A 15346-nucleotide genomic window follows, 5' to 3' on the forward strand; every position below is an offset into this window, starting at 1 on the left:
CTTCCAATGTATGTCCATGACATCACCTCCTCTTCTAGCTTCGAGGTCTCCGAGAAGCAATGTTGTTATCAGTCAATACCAACGCAAGAAAATGAAAATCTGTCGCATCACATCCGCTATGAATTCCAATTGTTGTTCACGAGGCAAATGATTCATCGGCTCTTGGAGCCAACGATAGTGACCAACACCTTCAACCTCTGACCAAGCGTGGACTTCTGTGTCTTCATTGTGAAACTGTCCTCCAAACACACCTTCTGGCTGACCGTCGTAGGCAGGCTCGACCTCAAATACAATTACTAGCGATCTGTTGCTCGGTATCCTCCGACGTCGTCGTGGTGCAGGCGGTTCTTCATCTCGCGGTCGTCTTCGTGAGCTAGTCGCTTGAGATGACATAACAAGTGTAGTATCTTGACTATCCATGTCTAAAGGCTAAAATGATGAGAGCAAACTATAGTTGCTAACAAAGTTCTACACTATCGAACTATGGGTTTTGGAGGTGCCCTCCTCCCTTTTTATGCTACTTGATGAGCAAGCTTCAGCAAGAAGCTATCGTTGAATCGGCTTAGGTTTATGAGGATATCGTTGATGAAATTCTTGTACCTTTTTTGGTGCATTGGCAAGATTTTCGGCACGCTCCCACGTTCGTTCATTGATGTCGTATCCACTCCAATGCACTAAATACTCCAATTTTCTTCTATTACGCCGTGAATCTAGTACCTTTTCCACCTCGTATTCCTCATGGTTTTCAATTTCGATACTTGGTGGCGGACTTTGTACTCTTTGGGGAAAAGCTGACTCTCGATAAGGTTCCAACAAAGACACGTGAAAGACTGGATGTACCTTCATAGTAGCTGGTAACTCCAGACGATATGCCACCGGATTGATCTGCTTCCCGATAACAAATGGCCCTAATCTCCGATAGTCCAATTTGTCACATGGTCGCTTGGTCTTGATATTCCGTCGAAGAAGCCATACTTTACTTCCAACTTTAAAAGTAGGCGCCTCATTTCGATATTTATCTGCAGATGCCTTGTAACTCTCTTGGGCAGATTGCAATTGAAGCTTCAACGTCGCTTGAAGCTCCGATAGTTGCTTCACAAATCCTTCAGCTGCTAGGTTGTTATTTGTTGAAGAACTCAATAAATCGAGCTTGGGGTGGTATCCGTATTTGGAGAAGAATGGTGTTTGTTGAGTTGACGCATGAAGAGTGTTGTTGTATGCGAACTCAGCAAGCGGTAGATATGCAGTCCAATCATCTTGTTGATAGTTGATGGTGCATCGTAAATATTGCTCCAAAACTTGATTCACCCGCTCCGTTTGACCGTCAGTTTGAGGATGAAAAGCCGAAGAGAGCTTAATATCCACCTTCAATATGTCAAAGAGGGACCTCCAAAACTTGGATACAAACTGAGTACCTCGATCCGACACGATATCATCTGGTAGGCCATGATAACGATATATGTTATCAAGAAAGAGTCTTGCGGTGTCTTCACTTGACGATGTTTTCTTGCAAGGCACGAAATGCGCCATCTTTGTAAATCGATCCACCACAACAAAGATGCTGTCAAATGAATTCGATGGTGGTAGGTCCGTAATGAAGTCCATAGAAATTGAAGACCATGGTCGGTGCGGAATAGGCAATAGCTGGAGAAGTCCATATGGACGATGTCGAGGGATCTTGGATCTTGAACAAACATCACAAGAAAGGACAAATTCCTTCACATCCTTCCACATTTGGGGCCACCAAAAATCTCGTGAAATGAGCTCCAAAGTCTTGTTGAATCCAAAATGTCCCGCAGCTGGAAAGTCGTGGCGAGATTGAAGTACTCGGAGTCGAGTTGGTCCTTTCGGGATATACAACCGCTCCTCAAAATACAGAAGATCTCCCTCCACCTTAAACTTGTCATTATCGACACGTTGTTTGATGTCAAGAGCTATAGAATCCTCAATGGTCGCAGTACGTATCTCGTTGAGGAAGCCGTCTTCGATAGTTGCAACAGTAGCAAAAATCCTGAATTTTTCTGGTTTCAACAATGTTGTACATTGTTGATCAAACGCTGCTTCTCCAGCCTTTGGCGCAAGATACGATCTCCTCGATAATGCGTCAGATAATCCTTGCTGTTTTCCAGGGCGGTAGGTGATAATAAAGTCAAATCGTGATAGAGACATATTCCATCGAGCTTGACGACGATTCAAAATTCGAGCTGTCATGAAGTACTCCAAATTCTTGTGGTCCGTATAAACAGTCACTAGATGTGCAGCTCCTTCGAGGAAGTGACGCCACTCTTGGAAGGCATCCACTATAGCAAGCAGCTCTTTGTCGTGGATCTCGTAGTTGATCTCAGCAGCAGAGAACTTTCGTGAATAGAACGCAACTGGGTGAAGCTTCTTGTCTATGCCCATCTGTGAAAGCACAGCTCCCAAAGCAAAATCTGAAGCATCGGTCTCTAAATAGAAAGCCTTTGCAAAGTCAGGGTGTACCAAGATTGGAGCCGTAGTGAATGCCGTCTTGAGATCTTGAAATGCTTTTGCTGCTTGTGATCCCCATTCGAGCTTGTCTTTGCTTGTTAGACGCGTGAGTGGTGCAGCAACTTGAGAATAATTCTTGATGAAGATCCGATAGAAGTTAGCAAATCCAAGAAAACACTGAACATCTCTAACCGTCTTCGGAACTTCCCAAGATATAATTGCTTCTACCTTTTTTGGATCCATCTTCAAGCCCTCTGTAGTCGCAATGAAGCCCAAAAATTCCATCTCATTCTGGTGAAATTGACACTTCTCCAACTTGGCGTAGAGTCCTCGTTCGCGTAGTTTTTCAAGAACCAAACAAACGTGCTTCTCATGTTCTTCTTCATTCTTGGAAAATATCAAAATATCATCCAGATAGATGACAACAAAGTCATCGAGGTACTCCCAAAAGATGTCGTTCATCATATGCTGAAAGACCGCTGGAGCATTGGTAAGACCAAAAGGCATGACATTGTACTCAAAATGGCCATACCTTGTACGAAAGGCTGTCTTCCATTCATCTCCTTCTTTGATTCGCACAAGGTTGTAGGCTCCTCTTAAATCAATCTTTGTAAAAATCCTTGCACGTCCAAGTTGATCTAAGAGGCCGGAGATCAAAGGTAAGGGATAGCGATTTTTCTTGGTCACCTTGTTGAGTCCTCGGTAGTCCACGCACATCCGCAGTGAGCCATCCTTTTTCTTCACGAATAGGATTGGTGCTCCAGCTGGCGACTTTGAATGTCGAATAAAATTCTTGGCTAGATTCTCATCGATGTACTTCCGCAATTCTGCCAACTCTGTCTGCGATAGGTTGTATATTGGACCAAAAGGTGGTTGCGCTCCTTCCTCTAAGTCTATGGCGCAATCATATGGTCGATGTTCCGGCAGTATATCGACGTTCTTCTTCTGAAACACGTCTTCAAAATCCCTATATTGCTCTGGTATATTCGATGTTGAGATATTCTCGCCGCTAGTTGGAGCTGCATAAATGACAAATGGTGCGCTTTCCTTGGACGATCTTAGGAACGCTCTCGCTCCAATAAACATGGATTTCTTCATGTAGGTTCTACCAACAGGTTTATTATTATTTTTTTCAGGAAATGTTATCCTTCGTAGCCTCCAATCAATGGACGGATTATGATCTTCTAACCAAGAAAGACCAAGGATAACAGGGCTTGATGGGGTTCTAATAATATTAAAAATAACGTGACTACTATGGTCCTTAAACACCACTTCTATAGGTTCTGATTCGTGGGTAACGTTGCCTGACAATAAGGGTCGTCCATCTATCACCTCTACGTGAACAGGTTTGGACTTCTGTACTAAACGGATCTTGTGGCGTTTAGCAAACTCTTCATCTAAAAAACAAGTAGATGCCCCCGAATCCAATAAAGCTAAAGTTTTTTGTTTTTGAGGGCCTAAAAACAAAGGAATTGTAAAACAACGGGCAGGTTGGACAGAGAAGGAGGAACCTGATTGTTGTCGTGATATTAGATTGTCCAGTCGCACAATTCCTACTGTCGCTGGGCGTCGTCGTTTTCCGGAATCATCGCACTTCTAGTCTTGACAGGGTGCCAATTTTGCTTCTTTGGATAATTTCCAACCTTGTGACCTTCTTCTCCACAGTACAAACATAACCCTTCCTCCATACGCCGTTTCTTCTCTGTTGGAGTAAGAGATCGGACACGCGCCGTGTCGATTTGCATGTCTGTTGCCTCCGAATGTGAGTTTAAGCTATTTGCAGACATAGTCACGTCGTAACGAGTCATTTGGTGTCTTGGACGTTGGTCTTGGCGACGCTGGAATAGGCGGTTGTCACACTTTACAGCTTGACTAATAGCTTCGTTGAGCGTTTGAGGATCAGGAAGAGATAACAGCAAGTCCTTCACATCATCCTTCAAGCCCCAATAAAACTGACTCACCAACGCCTCTTCACCCCAATTAATGTCACTTGCCAATTGTCTGAAATCCGAGGCATAGACTGATGCAGAGCGTGTTCCTTGTCGTAGCGATCGGATCTTTGTTGTAGCCCATCGAACTTTATCATGCTCGCCAAATGCTTCTGCAAACGCCTCCAAGAACGTTTCAAAGTTGCTCAGGATTGGCGATCGCTTCTCAAACAAGGGAGTAAACCAAGACAGAGCTTGTGCTGTAAGCAAGGTTCCAACAAGCCCAACACGCGCTTCCTCCGTCGGATAACGTTCGGGCTGTAAAATTGTTATCAACCTGATTTGGTTGACAAAACCTCGAAACTTGGAACGAGTTCCATCAAACTTATCCGGAAGACTAACTCGAGGCTCCTTTCGTTGTAGGACTACTCGATCTTGTTGAAATGGAGGTAGAACTGCTTCTTCTGGCGCAGAAGTTTGAGGCTGATATGCTTTAGATGGCGCTATTCCAGATGCTCCATTGTTATGGAGTCCTACCATGACTCCTTCGATCTCTGTTGTCCTATGTGACAACGAGGCAAGAGCATTTATGATGGCGTCTAGTTTGGATTCCAAACTTTCAGCCATTTTAACGTCTTAACCTTCGGCTAAGCTTCAGAAAGAAGAAAAAAGAGTTTTGACAAGAGGACAATATTGGTTCAGAGGAGATTACTCCGCAACCTCTAAAATGCCTTAAGACTCCAAGATGAGGGGTAATCCACTCTCTCCAAGAAGAATAAGGCTCCAATATTGAGAAAGAAGAGATATCAGTTTAGAGGAGGGTAATCCGCAACCTCTAAAACACTAGCACACGTTCAAGAAGAGGGGTAATCCACTCTCTAACAAGAAGGAACTAGCTCTGATACCAGTGAAAATGGAGTCTCAACAAACTGTCACGGACACAAAATACAGACTTGAAATCTAACAAGAAGTTCAAGAAGAAGTGGCAGAACTAGATTAAACAGATGAGTACAAGAACAACACCAGAAAGGTGAGCTAGAACTCCAAGAGATGTGTTGTCGAGACTGAAGAACTCTTCAGCCTCGACTCCTATATATACTACTGAATAGGAAGCTTCTCGAGCTACTTCCGCTAACTAGGACGCTTCTCCAACAACTTCTACTAATTAGGAAACTTCTCGAGCAACTTCCTAGAATCTATCAGAATATTCTAGAACCTTCTAAGAATATTCTAGAACCTTCTAAGAGAATCTTTAGGGAATATTCTAAGAATCTTCTAGAACCTTCTAAAGGAATCTTTAGAGAATCTTTAGAGAATATTCTAAAAGAATATTCGAAGAATCTTCCAATGTATGTCCATGACACATATCAATTGTTTAACATCTTATTACTTTAACTACCCTATTTCTAATATTCTACCAAATAGATACAATGTACAATGACATTGAGTCAACCATATAGAAACAAAAATTAAACCTTCACTTATTGAAAATTCAATGAATGAGTTTTTATATTTCCATTGTCAAAAGATATTATTCTATGTCTTCTACCTAGTACTCAACCAATATTGATAGATACATAAGTTGTGATCAGAAATTGCTATTTCAGCTTTAATACATGTCATGACTTAGTTTTAGATGCATCTTCTTATCTAACACAATGAAGTTGAAGAAGAGGAATTGAACATTGCAAAACTCATATGCACATATACATTTGGACTATACTTTAGCTCAAAGCTCTCTAAATGTTTTCTATAGATCTTATTCAATAATCATGGTATATCTAAATGAGCTTTCTGCTAGTGCTAGAATAGATCTTAATAACTCTATTTTTATGAAGTTACAAGTTAATAGTTCTATAAGGGATGTAGCAAATTAGTTATATGAGACTCAAAGCTATGTTATACAAATTAGAAAAAAGAAATTGATTAATCTTTGAGTTTATAGTGATGGTAGATCACAAGTGCTCACAAATACACAAATGAAAGTATATGTCTAAGTTACTATATTAGGAGATATTGATGTTTTGACAAAGGTTATTCAACATAATTATAAAGAATGCCAAGTTACTATAAATAATGATATAATGAGAGGAATTTTATATATTGCACGGCTCATATCAAAAGTGAAACATAAGAAGCAAAAATTGAACCAAATTTACATGAAGGAGTGACTTGAATTTACTAAATGCCATGAACATTGGACTATTTGTGACTAAGAGTGAGTTATCTTCTATAATAAAACAAAAGTAAACCAATTTTGCTCATATAGTTGTTGTTGGTGATGGATTTATAATAAATAATCTTACAACTAAAGACAATTTCAATAGATAATAAATTTTGGTGGTGGTTTGATAATGGTGTAGGATTACTGTCACGGCCATAATCATGTAAGCTAATAATTACATATAGAAATAGGTAGAAGTAAGTAAAAGTAGATAAAAGTAAGTTAATTCTATAATATTTAATATAGAAGCTTCATAGAAACTTCCTAGACGCTGCTTTGACTTCATAGGTGTCTTTAATTGACTTTTTGGATTAGAAACGTGGTCAACAAGTTGGCCATGTGCCACACATGTTGTTAGCTTGAAGATCAAGCTAACTATGTGGTCCACACGTAGAAAAACTTGCCTTGTAAGTCAAGGCATGTGTCCTACAAAGTCAACACATATTGGAGGTCCTATAGAACGTCGCCACGTAGCCCCTAGTTAGATAGTATATATAGAGACAAGAGTGAAGGCTTCTTCACTCTTGTCAACTCCTTTCTTGCTTCTAGTCCAGGTTCAAGAGTCTTTAGTTTCTTGTCTTGTAGCAATAGCCATTCCAGTTTCCTTTTAATATACCTACTTGTTTATATTTTGACTTATTATATCGAGATAGCCTTTTTGTGTATATTTTCCCTCATCGAGTCTTTGTCCTTGACAATTACATGAAGTTGAATACTTTTAAGTAGCATGCATAGTCTCTTAGTCTAGATTTAATTGAACATCTTTGAATAGGACTAAAATGTCATCTCAACCAATAAAGTGCTCCATTAGGAATTTCAAAGTTGTAGGAACTTATTGAAGAATATTGAACCTCCATTCCACTGAAGTATAAAAAGGTTGTATAAGAACATGCCAAAGTGAAGTCAAGAAACATAGTTTGCATTAAATGTATTTTCTTATTCATATTATTGTAAAAGAAACATTACTTCCCATCAAAATGTAATGTACTCAAACTGTACTAAAATGTAATGCACAGTTTATAGTTTGTAATGATCTATTGTCAATATCCTACATTGTTGATTGAATTAGGAAATAAAAGAGTTTGACTCAGTTTTGCTTCACACCGTAAATAAAATGAATTAGATTTATTGCACCAATAACACTCGAATTTAATCAGGAGACGTTTCTAAACATTTTAACAATGAGCACAGCATGCACAACACCATCATTGTCAAAGCAAATTATTCCCAAAACGTACACACTTCCTACACATAGTGACTCATTTTGACCAAATGATAGACACATTTTGGCATCAAAGGGGTGGGTGGCATATCGACATGTTGCGAAGTATGTGCACTGAAGGCTAAGAAAGAATCACGGTTACCTTAGGGGCAACGTGTACCTCTGACTTGTTCGAAACCATAGTAAGGTTAGTTCAACTATTACTCCTGGTCGCCGCTGCCAACAATATCAAAACGATAGGTAGATAACCCGGTGTCCTGCGAGGTACTTCCCCTCACAGGCAGTGGGTAATTCTGGGTCTGTAAAACTGCCCTGGTGCAAGCAAGTGGACATTGGTGAATATAAATACAAGGGGAAAAAAAATGTATGGCTGGAACTTAGGGTCCATCCCAGATGATGCGAAGAGCCACAGAAGTTGATGCATGCTGTGCAGCTGATGGTTTGAGAAGGTTGAGGTGGCTCTCAACAGACTCAGGTCCAAAGGTGGCGTGGAAGTATCTTCAGTGAGCGTATTAAAAGAGGCTGGCTGAGGGGGGGAACTTCGGTGCACCCGGAACATTCGAAATGAATCCAACTCGTTGGAAGACCAGCCAATAAAAACAAGCGTGACATCTCCAGCTGCAATTTCCACGACACTGGTTACAATTGAACACGAAGAAAGAACTGAACTAAGGATTGAATTCAGCGATCATAGTTATCACATGTGTAAGAAATCTCAACTAGGTTGATGAATGTAAAAGTATCTGTCCCATTCACAAGTATGAATTGATTATGTTGCTAGCAATGAAACACCCAGATTACCATCTGAGTTTCACTTTTGTTCAGTTATCTCGTCAGAAACCTTGATCGATATGCTTTCAATTAGGCACCCAGAAATAGAATCAAACAAGTTAACAGCACAACTAAGTCCAACATAATCAAATGCAACAGAGTCTAAACTGCTGTACGAGATATGAATATTACTTAATAGCTGAAATTGTTGAGGTATATTCTCCATACACAAAATGCAAAAGAGTCGTACCAAAGAAAAAGTGTGAACTGCTACACCCGTGGTATTCTTGGCATGCCTGGAGACGGCGTAGGAGAGGTTGCTGGACCTGAAACCCCAGCTTTGACAGGCGTGGAGAGGTTCGTAGCGGGCGCTGCAGCAGGTAAAGTAGCAACTTTCGTCTCTGCTGCAGCCTGTCCAGCTGCTGCAGATTTCCTCACCACAGCAAGACGCTGTTTGTGTGACTCACTGATCTGGGGACGTTTGTAAGAACGAATCTCCTCTCCACCAAAACCCGGAACGGTTATGTTCCATTGCTTGTCGAGGTGGAGCAACACATCTTTTGCTTCAAGTACAGCTGATTTGCGGTGCTTTGCTAGTTTACAAGCGAATGAAGCCACACTCTCAATAAAATCATCTGCAATCTCAAGAAGCACGTCTTCCACATCAGGATCAAGCCGTTCTTTAGGGTCAATCTGTGCAACTAAATCTTGGATACTGCGCTTTCTGAGAATACTTCCCGACGTATTAAGTGGCTCGGTATGAGGGTTCGTTGCAGCAGCAGGAGAAGGAAGTGCGTTGTTTGCCTGAGCTGCCCCAGGTGTGGAAGGCCTCGCTTGGTTAGCGACCAAGGATGAGCCGGCCAGCTGTGACCGTTGTGCCTGTTGCTGTGCCTGTTGTTGTTGTTGTTGTTGTTGTTGTTGCTGCTGCTGTTGTTGATACTGAGCAGGTTTCCCCTGCCATAACTGTTGCTGCTGGCCTCCAGCTGCAAGACCTTGCACTTGAGCGCCTGTTGTAGCCCCCCTTCCCAGCATGGTGTTTCCTTGATTCTGCATCATCGGCGCGCCTTGAGCCTGTCGAGCCATTGCCTGCTGCTGTTGTGACCCTAGCCGTTGAGCACTTAGTTGCTGATTTGTTTGCTGTTGTTGCCGCTGCTGCTGCTGCTGCTGGAGCGAGGCAAGCCCAGCAGAACCAGGCGTTTGTTGCTGACCAGCTGTAGCAGCGCCTATATATTGGGTTCCAGGTGTTTGCCCCTGCTTCTGCTGCTGCTGTCTAACCTGCGAACGAAACTCAGGTCAGCATGACACATCTTAGAAACATATCTTCAAAGCAGCCAACGCTGTTAGGGAAACTGCCTAGCACGCACACACTGGGCACACTGAACATATCTCCGGGGCGTCGGACAAAGAGACTCAGCAATACACATGATCCTCTCATCAACATACTTGAGGACCTTCAGCATCCAAGTCAAAAAAAATGAGTCGCCCAAGTCACGTATAATTCAAATGTTGAAATTCAACGACTAATAATTAGCATGAAAATAATACTTGTAGGCATGATTGCAACAGGACTCAAAATTGTGTTTGTAAAACCCGCATTCCGAGCAATACACACTAAACAGAAATGTAGCTTGACCTCCCAGCACACCGAAGCTGAAACTTGTCGCGTATAACCCAAACTCTGGCGCAACATAAATTAAAAATACTTCAAAACCCTAAACCCTAAAACGAAGAGGGAACATGCCTGTGTGTTATGTTGTTGCACCGAAGCCATGTTTTGCATATTTCCATATTGCTGCGTGCCTGCAGCTGGCGAAATAGCTCCTTGTACCCCAGGTCTGGCAGCATTCATGGGAAGAGAAGTCATATGATGCACATATTGAGGGTGTGGAAACTGCTGCGTTTGCTGCAAGTAACCCCCTGCCCGGATTTGACTTGCTTGTGTTGCTGTGGTGGGTCGCTGTTGTTGCATCTGGCCTGGCCTCTGCTGCATCATCATTGGGGACGTGTTAGTCCCTGGTGATGCCGCAGCTGCATTAGTGGGCAGAAACTGAGGATTGTAATGAGGAGTTGTCACCCCTGCAGAAGGTGGACGTGCACCCATTGGCATCCCAGGCGTTTGCGGGTACTGCGGCAGTCTCTGCCCCGACAAAGAACGATTCAACGTCGCGCCCGCCGCACTAGTCGGCCCCGTCTGACCCACGTTGGCTGGTGCCCTAATCTCCTCCTTCTCAAACACACACCAAATTCACCAAATCGTGTCACTAAGTTCCTTGCAATTTTTTTCCCAAAAAATTACGGACAAAACATCCCTGATCACATCACAACCCCACTTTCTCCATCCAAACCCACACACAACCTCCAATCCTCCTAACCCTCTCCGCTCCAGCATACCGTAAACCACTCAACACTCACCCAAGTAACAACCCCACCATGAGCTCACGACACCAGAGAACCCAAAAAAAAAAAAAAAACACACACACACACACACACACAGAAGGCATTTAAAAAATCAAAATAGTCACTCACCTCCTGCACCATCTTCCCACCTCGACAACCACGCCAATCAAGCCTCTAAATTTGTAAAGGAAGAAAATCTGAAGAGGTATTGCATTCGAGCGAGCGGCTCTCCAAGTGATGCACCCAGCCAAGCCGCTCCGACACGCCAAGCTCCGATGCCCTAGGTCTCCATGACCCCAGCACCCTCTTCCTTCAATCTCTGCAAACCCCCTCCCCGTCCCTCGCTCTTCGCAAATACGTGTGTCTGCGTGATGCTGTGTCTGAGCGCGAGCGCAAGTTCAGAGTCACTGCGCTTCGCTGCAACGGAGTTTGTGGGACTTACCGGAAATGATCGCTCGCGGTTGGCTTTGTATCCATATAGTATCTTGTACTTTATACTAGGTATGTCGTATTTGCATATTGTGCATTGTGTTTGTGTATGATATGTTGCTCGTGTCCACGTAGGCAGTTGTGGTTCCCGCTAGGCTTATTGTTTCGATTTTCTGGCTTTTATTGACCCTCTTGCGTGGCCACCTAATGCTGTATTTATTCATACTTGCTGCACATTACTTAAAGCTTAAGATTTTTTTTTTCATCCCAACATGATGAAAGGCATGAATGTTGGTAATAAAACCATTGTTGGTATATATATATAAATAAATATATTCCCCACATTTTTAGAGCTAAAAAGTAAAATGACTTAGTAAAATATCAAGAGGACTAAAAAATTGTGTGCTTAACTTAATTCAATTATATTATTTTAAACATGTAAAAGTAAATATTGATTAACACATAGATAACCTTGTAATTTTTAATGCAATGAACATAATCCATATTTTATAACAAAACCATTATTAAATATTTACATATTTTTATTTATCATCTCATTATAACATTTTTTTATAATAAGAAGACACTAGTTTATAATATAGAAGTTGATTTTAAAACTTTTTTTTTATATGTATATATGTATGTCTATATACACATATATTTATACATGTATAGTTATTTTTAAAATATACTTAAAAATACATTAAAATAAAAATTAACTAATCATATAATTATATTAAATTTATAAAGATTGAGAAGCCACAAGAAACAAAAGATCTAAAAGAATGTTTAACAAATGTAAGGACAAAGTTATTTTTGCATCTCATTTTAAGTTCTATAAAGATAAAAGTTACTTGTGTAAGATTCTAGTGACTTGAAATAATAGCTAGTAATACAATGTTTAAATTTATGCATGATATATTTTTTATAAAATATATTGAAAGATTTAAAAAGATATATAATAAGAAAAATATTAAATAATTGAAATTCATTATATACAAAGACTATGAAAATAGTAATAATATTATGATATTATTTTAAAAATAAATTATAAAATTATATTTATATTTCATAAAGTATTTGTTTTAATTTTTTTTTAATTAGATCTAATATAGTGAATAAAGTCTCAAAGCATTTGATAGAATTAAATTCAATAATCTAATGATTGTTTGTAGATTTGGTTGTATATACATTTTTTTATAAATATTTACAAATTTAAATTAAATAATATCTAAAAATTTAATTTGAAATTAAAAACAAAATCTAAAGAAGAATATTTGAATAAGATCATATAAATTATAGATATCCAATAAAAAGATTATAGAAATATTTTTAGAATATTATATTAGATTTTAGAAGGTTCTTAAAATATTCTAGTGGATTCTAAAAAGTTCTAAAAAGATTAAGGAAGTTGTTTAAAAAGCTTCCTAGACTTACTTCATCTTCACGTAACATGGAATTTTTTTGAGAAGCTTCCTAAGGTTGCTTCATCTTCAAGCAACATGAAAATTTCTTGAGAAGCTTCGTAATACCTAGTATATATTGGAATCAAAGCAATGGAGATACTTAGTCTCAACAACATATTTTTTGGCGCTCTAGCTCACTTTTCTTGGTATTGATCTTATACTCATTTGATTAAGTTCCTATTAGTTTTCTAGTTGAAACTCTTCCATTTAACTTCTTGTTTAGTCTCTTATATAATATATCTATAATAGTTTTTCAAGACTTCTATCTTATCAATACTAAAGCTTGATCCTTCTTCATAGAGAGTGGATTACCTCTCTTCTTGAAGGCATTTAAGTCTTTTAAAATTTATGAAATACCTTCTTCTAAACTGATATTATTTTAGATTATTATTATTATTATTATTATTATTATTATTATTTTTCCCAAGATAGGTAGACGTAAAGATGTTAGTATGGTTGAGTCTCCTAAGTCCAAGTTCGATGTTATTATAATTACATTGAATGCTTTAGTTTGTAGAACTACTAAAATTTAGGGATTTTTTGCAAGTTTTTATGGTGATGCAAGACTTGAAGTAGATCAACTTGTGATTCAACCACTATCTTAAGCTTCTACATCCAAGGAGGCAGTGGCACTTATACTTCAAGAAGAAAATTCACCTATTCAATAACATAAAGAACCTTAGATTATTCTTTTAGAAAAATTTAATAGTAGACGCTTGAAGTTTCAAGGATTTGTTAACCAAATTCACTTGGTAACTTTTCTACAATGTGAGCACTATCCAACAAAAAAATTATAAGTTGATTTAGTTGGAATCTTGTTCACAACTCAAGCCTTATTTTAGTTTGCTCTTTTATTTGAAAAGAGATCTCTAATCTTGAGCAACTTTAAAGCTTTTTTAGAAGTATTTGTAGAGGAACTTGAAAAACATGATAAGACTCAATGAGCAACAACAAAGACTTGCTTATTACATTAAGAATCATGATGTGCATTAGTTTATGCATTTGATTTTGTGTAATTGGCTTGTGACATCAATTGAGATGAAGAAGCTCTTATAACTCAATTCTATTGGAAACTAAAGAATAAGATAAAAGATCTATTACTATCATTATTTAATCCTTAAATATTCAATGAAATTATCAACCAAGCTATGAAGTGCAATAATTGATTATTTCAATGCCATCAAGATCAACATTCATAAACTTTGATAAAAAAATATATTAGAAATTTATACTTTGTTCTTTTAATAAATACATTATTTCTACACTTTTAAGCTAAGGATATGTAAATTGATGCAATATAATTTAAACAACTCATAACAAAGTACAAAAACTATGAATATAATGTCATGCCTTTTGGATTGACAAATGCTCCAACTATATTCCAACATTTGATAAATGATGTTTTTTAAGAATTCTTAGATAAATTTATTATCTATTATTTTGATGATATCTTAATCTACTCCAAGAGTCCTGAAGAATATGAAGAATATGTAAGATTAGTCTTACAAAAATTACAAAATACAAGATTATATACCAAATTAAAGAAATGTGTATTCCATCAATTAAAAGTAAAATTTCTTCATTGTATTATATCCATTGAAGGCTTGTTGATGGATCCAAAGGAAATTTAAGTTATAATAGAGAGGAAAACTCCAAACGCAACATGGGATGTATAATTTTTCTTTAGTTTTGTAAATTTCTATTGAATATTTATCAAGAACAATTCCCAAGTTGCTGCTCTTCTCACTCAATTGATGTTCAAAGACAAATTGAAATGGGGATGTCAAGCACAAAAGACTTTTCAAGATTTGAAGATATCTTTTATTACAACTCCATTATTATTGCATCTAAATTTTAATAAGACTTTTTATTTGGAAATCGATGCTTTTGACTTTGCATTAGGAGCTACATTATCATAAATAGAAAAGATAGAAAGCTCCACCTAATTGTATTCTATTCTAAAAAAAAATTCAATTGTAGAGATCAATTACAACATTCACAATAAAGTGCTTCTTATGATTATAGATTTTTTATAATGATGGCATTATTTATTAGAAGATGCTATATATCTTGTGACTATATACATAGATAAAAAAAAATTAGAATATTTCATGTTACCTCAAATTTTGAATCAATACCAAACTTTTTTAAATATATCATTATTTCATTTTAATTTTGTGATTATATATCAACCAAGAAAGCAACAAAGACTATCAAAAGCTTTATCAAAGAAATCATATCTTGCTCCAAAGATTACAAAAACAACATTTGATCACCAATATACGACTCTCTTGAAGCCAAAATAATTTCATCTTTATGCTACTTCTATAGTTATACCTATTGATTTAAGTTTTTTTGAACAAATTTATGTAGTATTAGATAAAGATTTATTAATTTGTAATATTATGCAATGCCTTGATAATAAAAAGTTTAAGTTTGT

At 38.1% G+C, this 15346-nt stretch overlaps 1 protein-coding gene across 2 annotated transcripts; it reads right to left on the reverse strand.

Annotated features, from left to right (window-relative positions):
• Nucleotides 1-7712: 7712 nt before the first annotated feature.
• On the reverse strand, nucleotides 7713-11461 carry LOC112272833 (uncharacterized). Of its 2 annotated transcripts, none has more exons than XM_024500976.3 (4): nucleotides 11141-11461; nucleotides 10356-10838; nucleotides 8865-9889; nucleotides 7713-8461 (listed from the first exon to the last, which is right to left on the reverse strand). In XM_024500976.3, the coding sequence occupies exons 1-3, from the start codon at nucleotides 11150-11152 to the stop codon at nucleotides 8885-8887; spliced, it is 1500 nt and encodes a 499-aa protein (XP_024356744.1). In that variant the 5' UTR covers nucleotides 11153-11461; the 3' UTR covers nucleotides 7713-8461; nucleotides 8865-8884. The 2 variants fall into 2 exon arrangements, with proteins under 2 accessions (XP_024356744.1, XP_073385201.1); XM_073529100.2 differs by having other exon boundaries at nucleotides 10356-10841; nucleotides 11141-11433.
• Between the last annotated feature and the right edge of the window lie 3885 nt (nucleotides 11462-15346).

This window comes from Physcomitrium patens, chromosome 19 (assembly GCF_059467195.1).
Source record: "Physcomitrium patens ecotype Gransden chromosome 19, ASM5946719v1, whole genome shotgun sequence".
In the NCBI taxonomy this organism is placed as follows: domain Eukaryota; kingdom Viridiplantae; phylum Streptophyta; class Bryopsida; order Funariales; family Funariaceae; genus Physcomitrium; species Physcomitrium patens.

Excerpts from the sequence above, each read along its gene's own strand:
- LOC112272833 (XM_073529100.2), bottom strand. Across the intron at positions 9,890-10,355 it reads TGCAACAACATAACACACAG|GTTAGACAGCAGCAGCAGAA; the intron begins GCATGTTCCCTC and ends TTTCGTTCGCAG.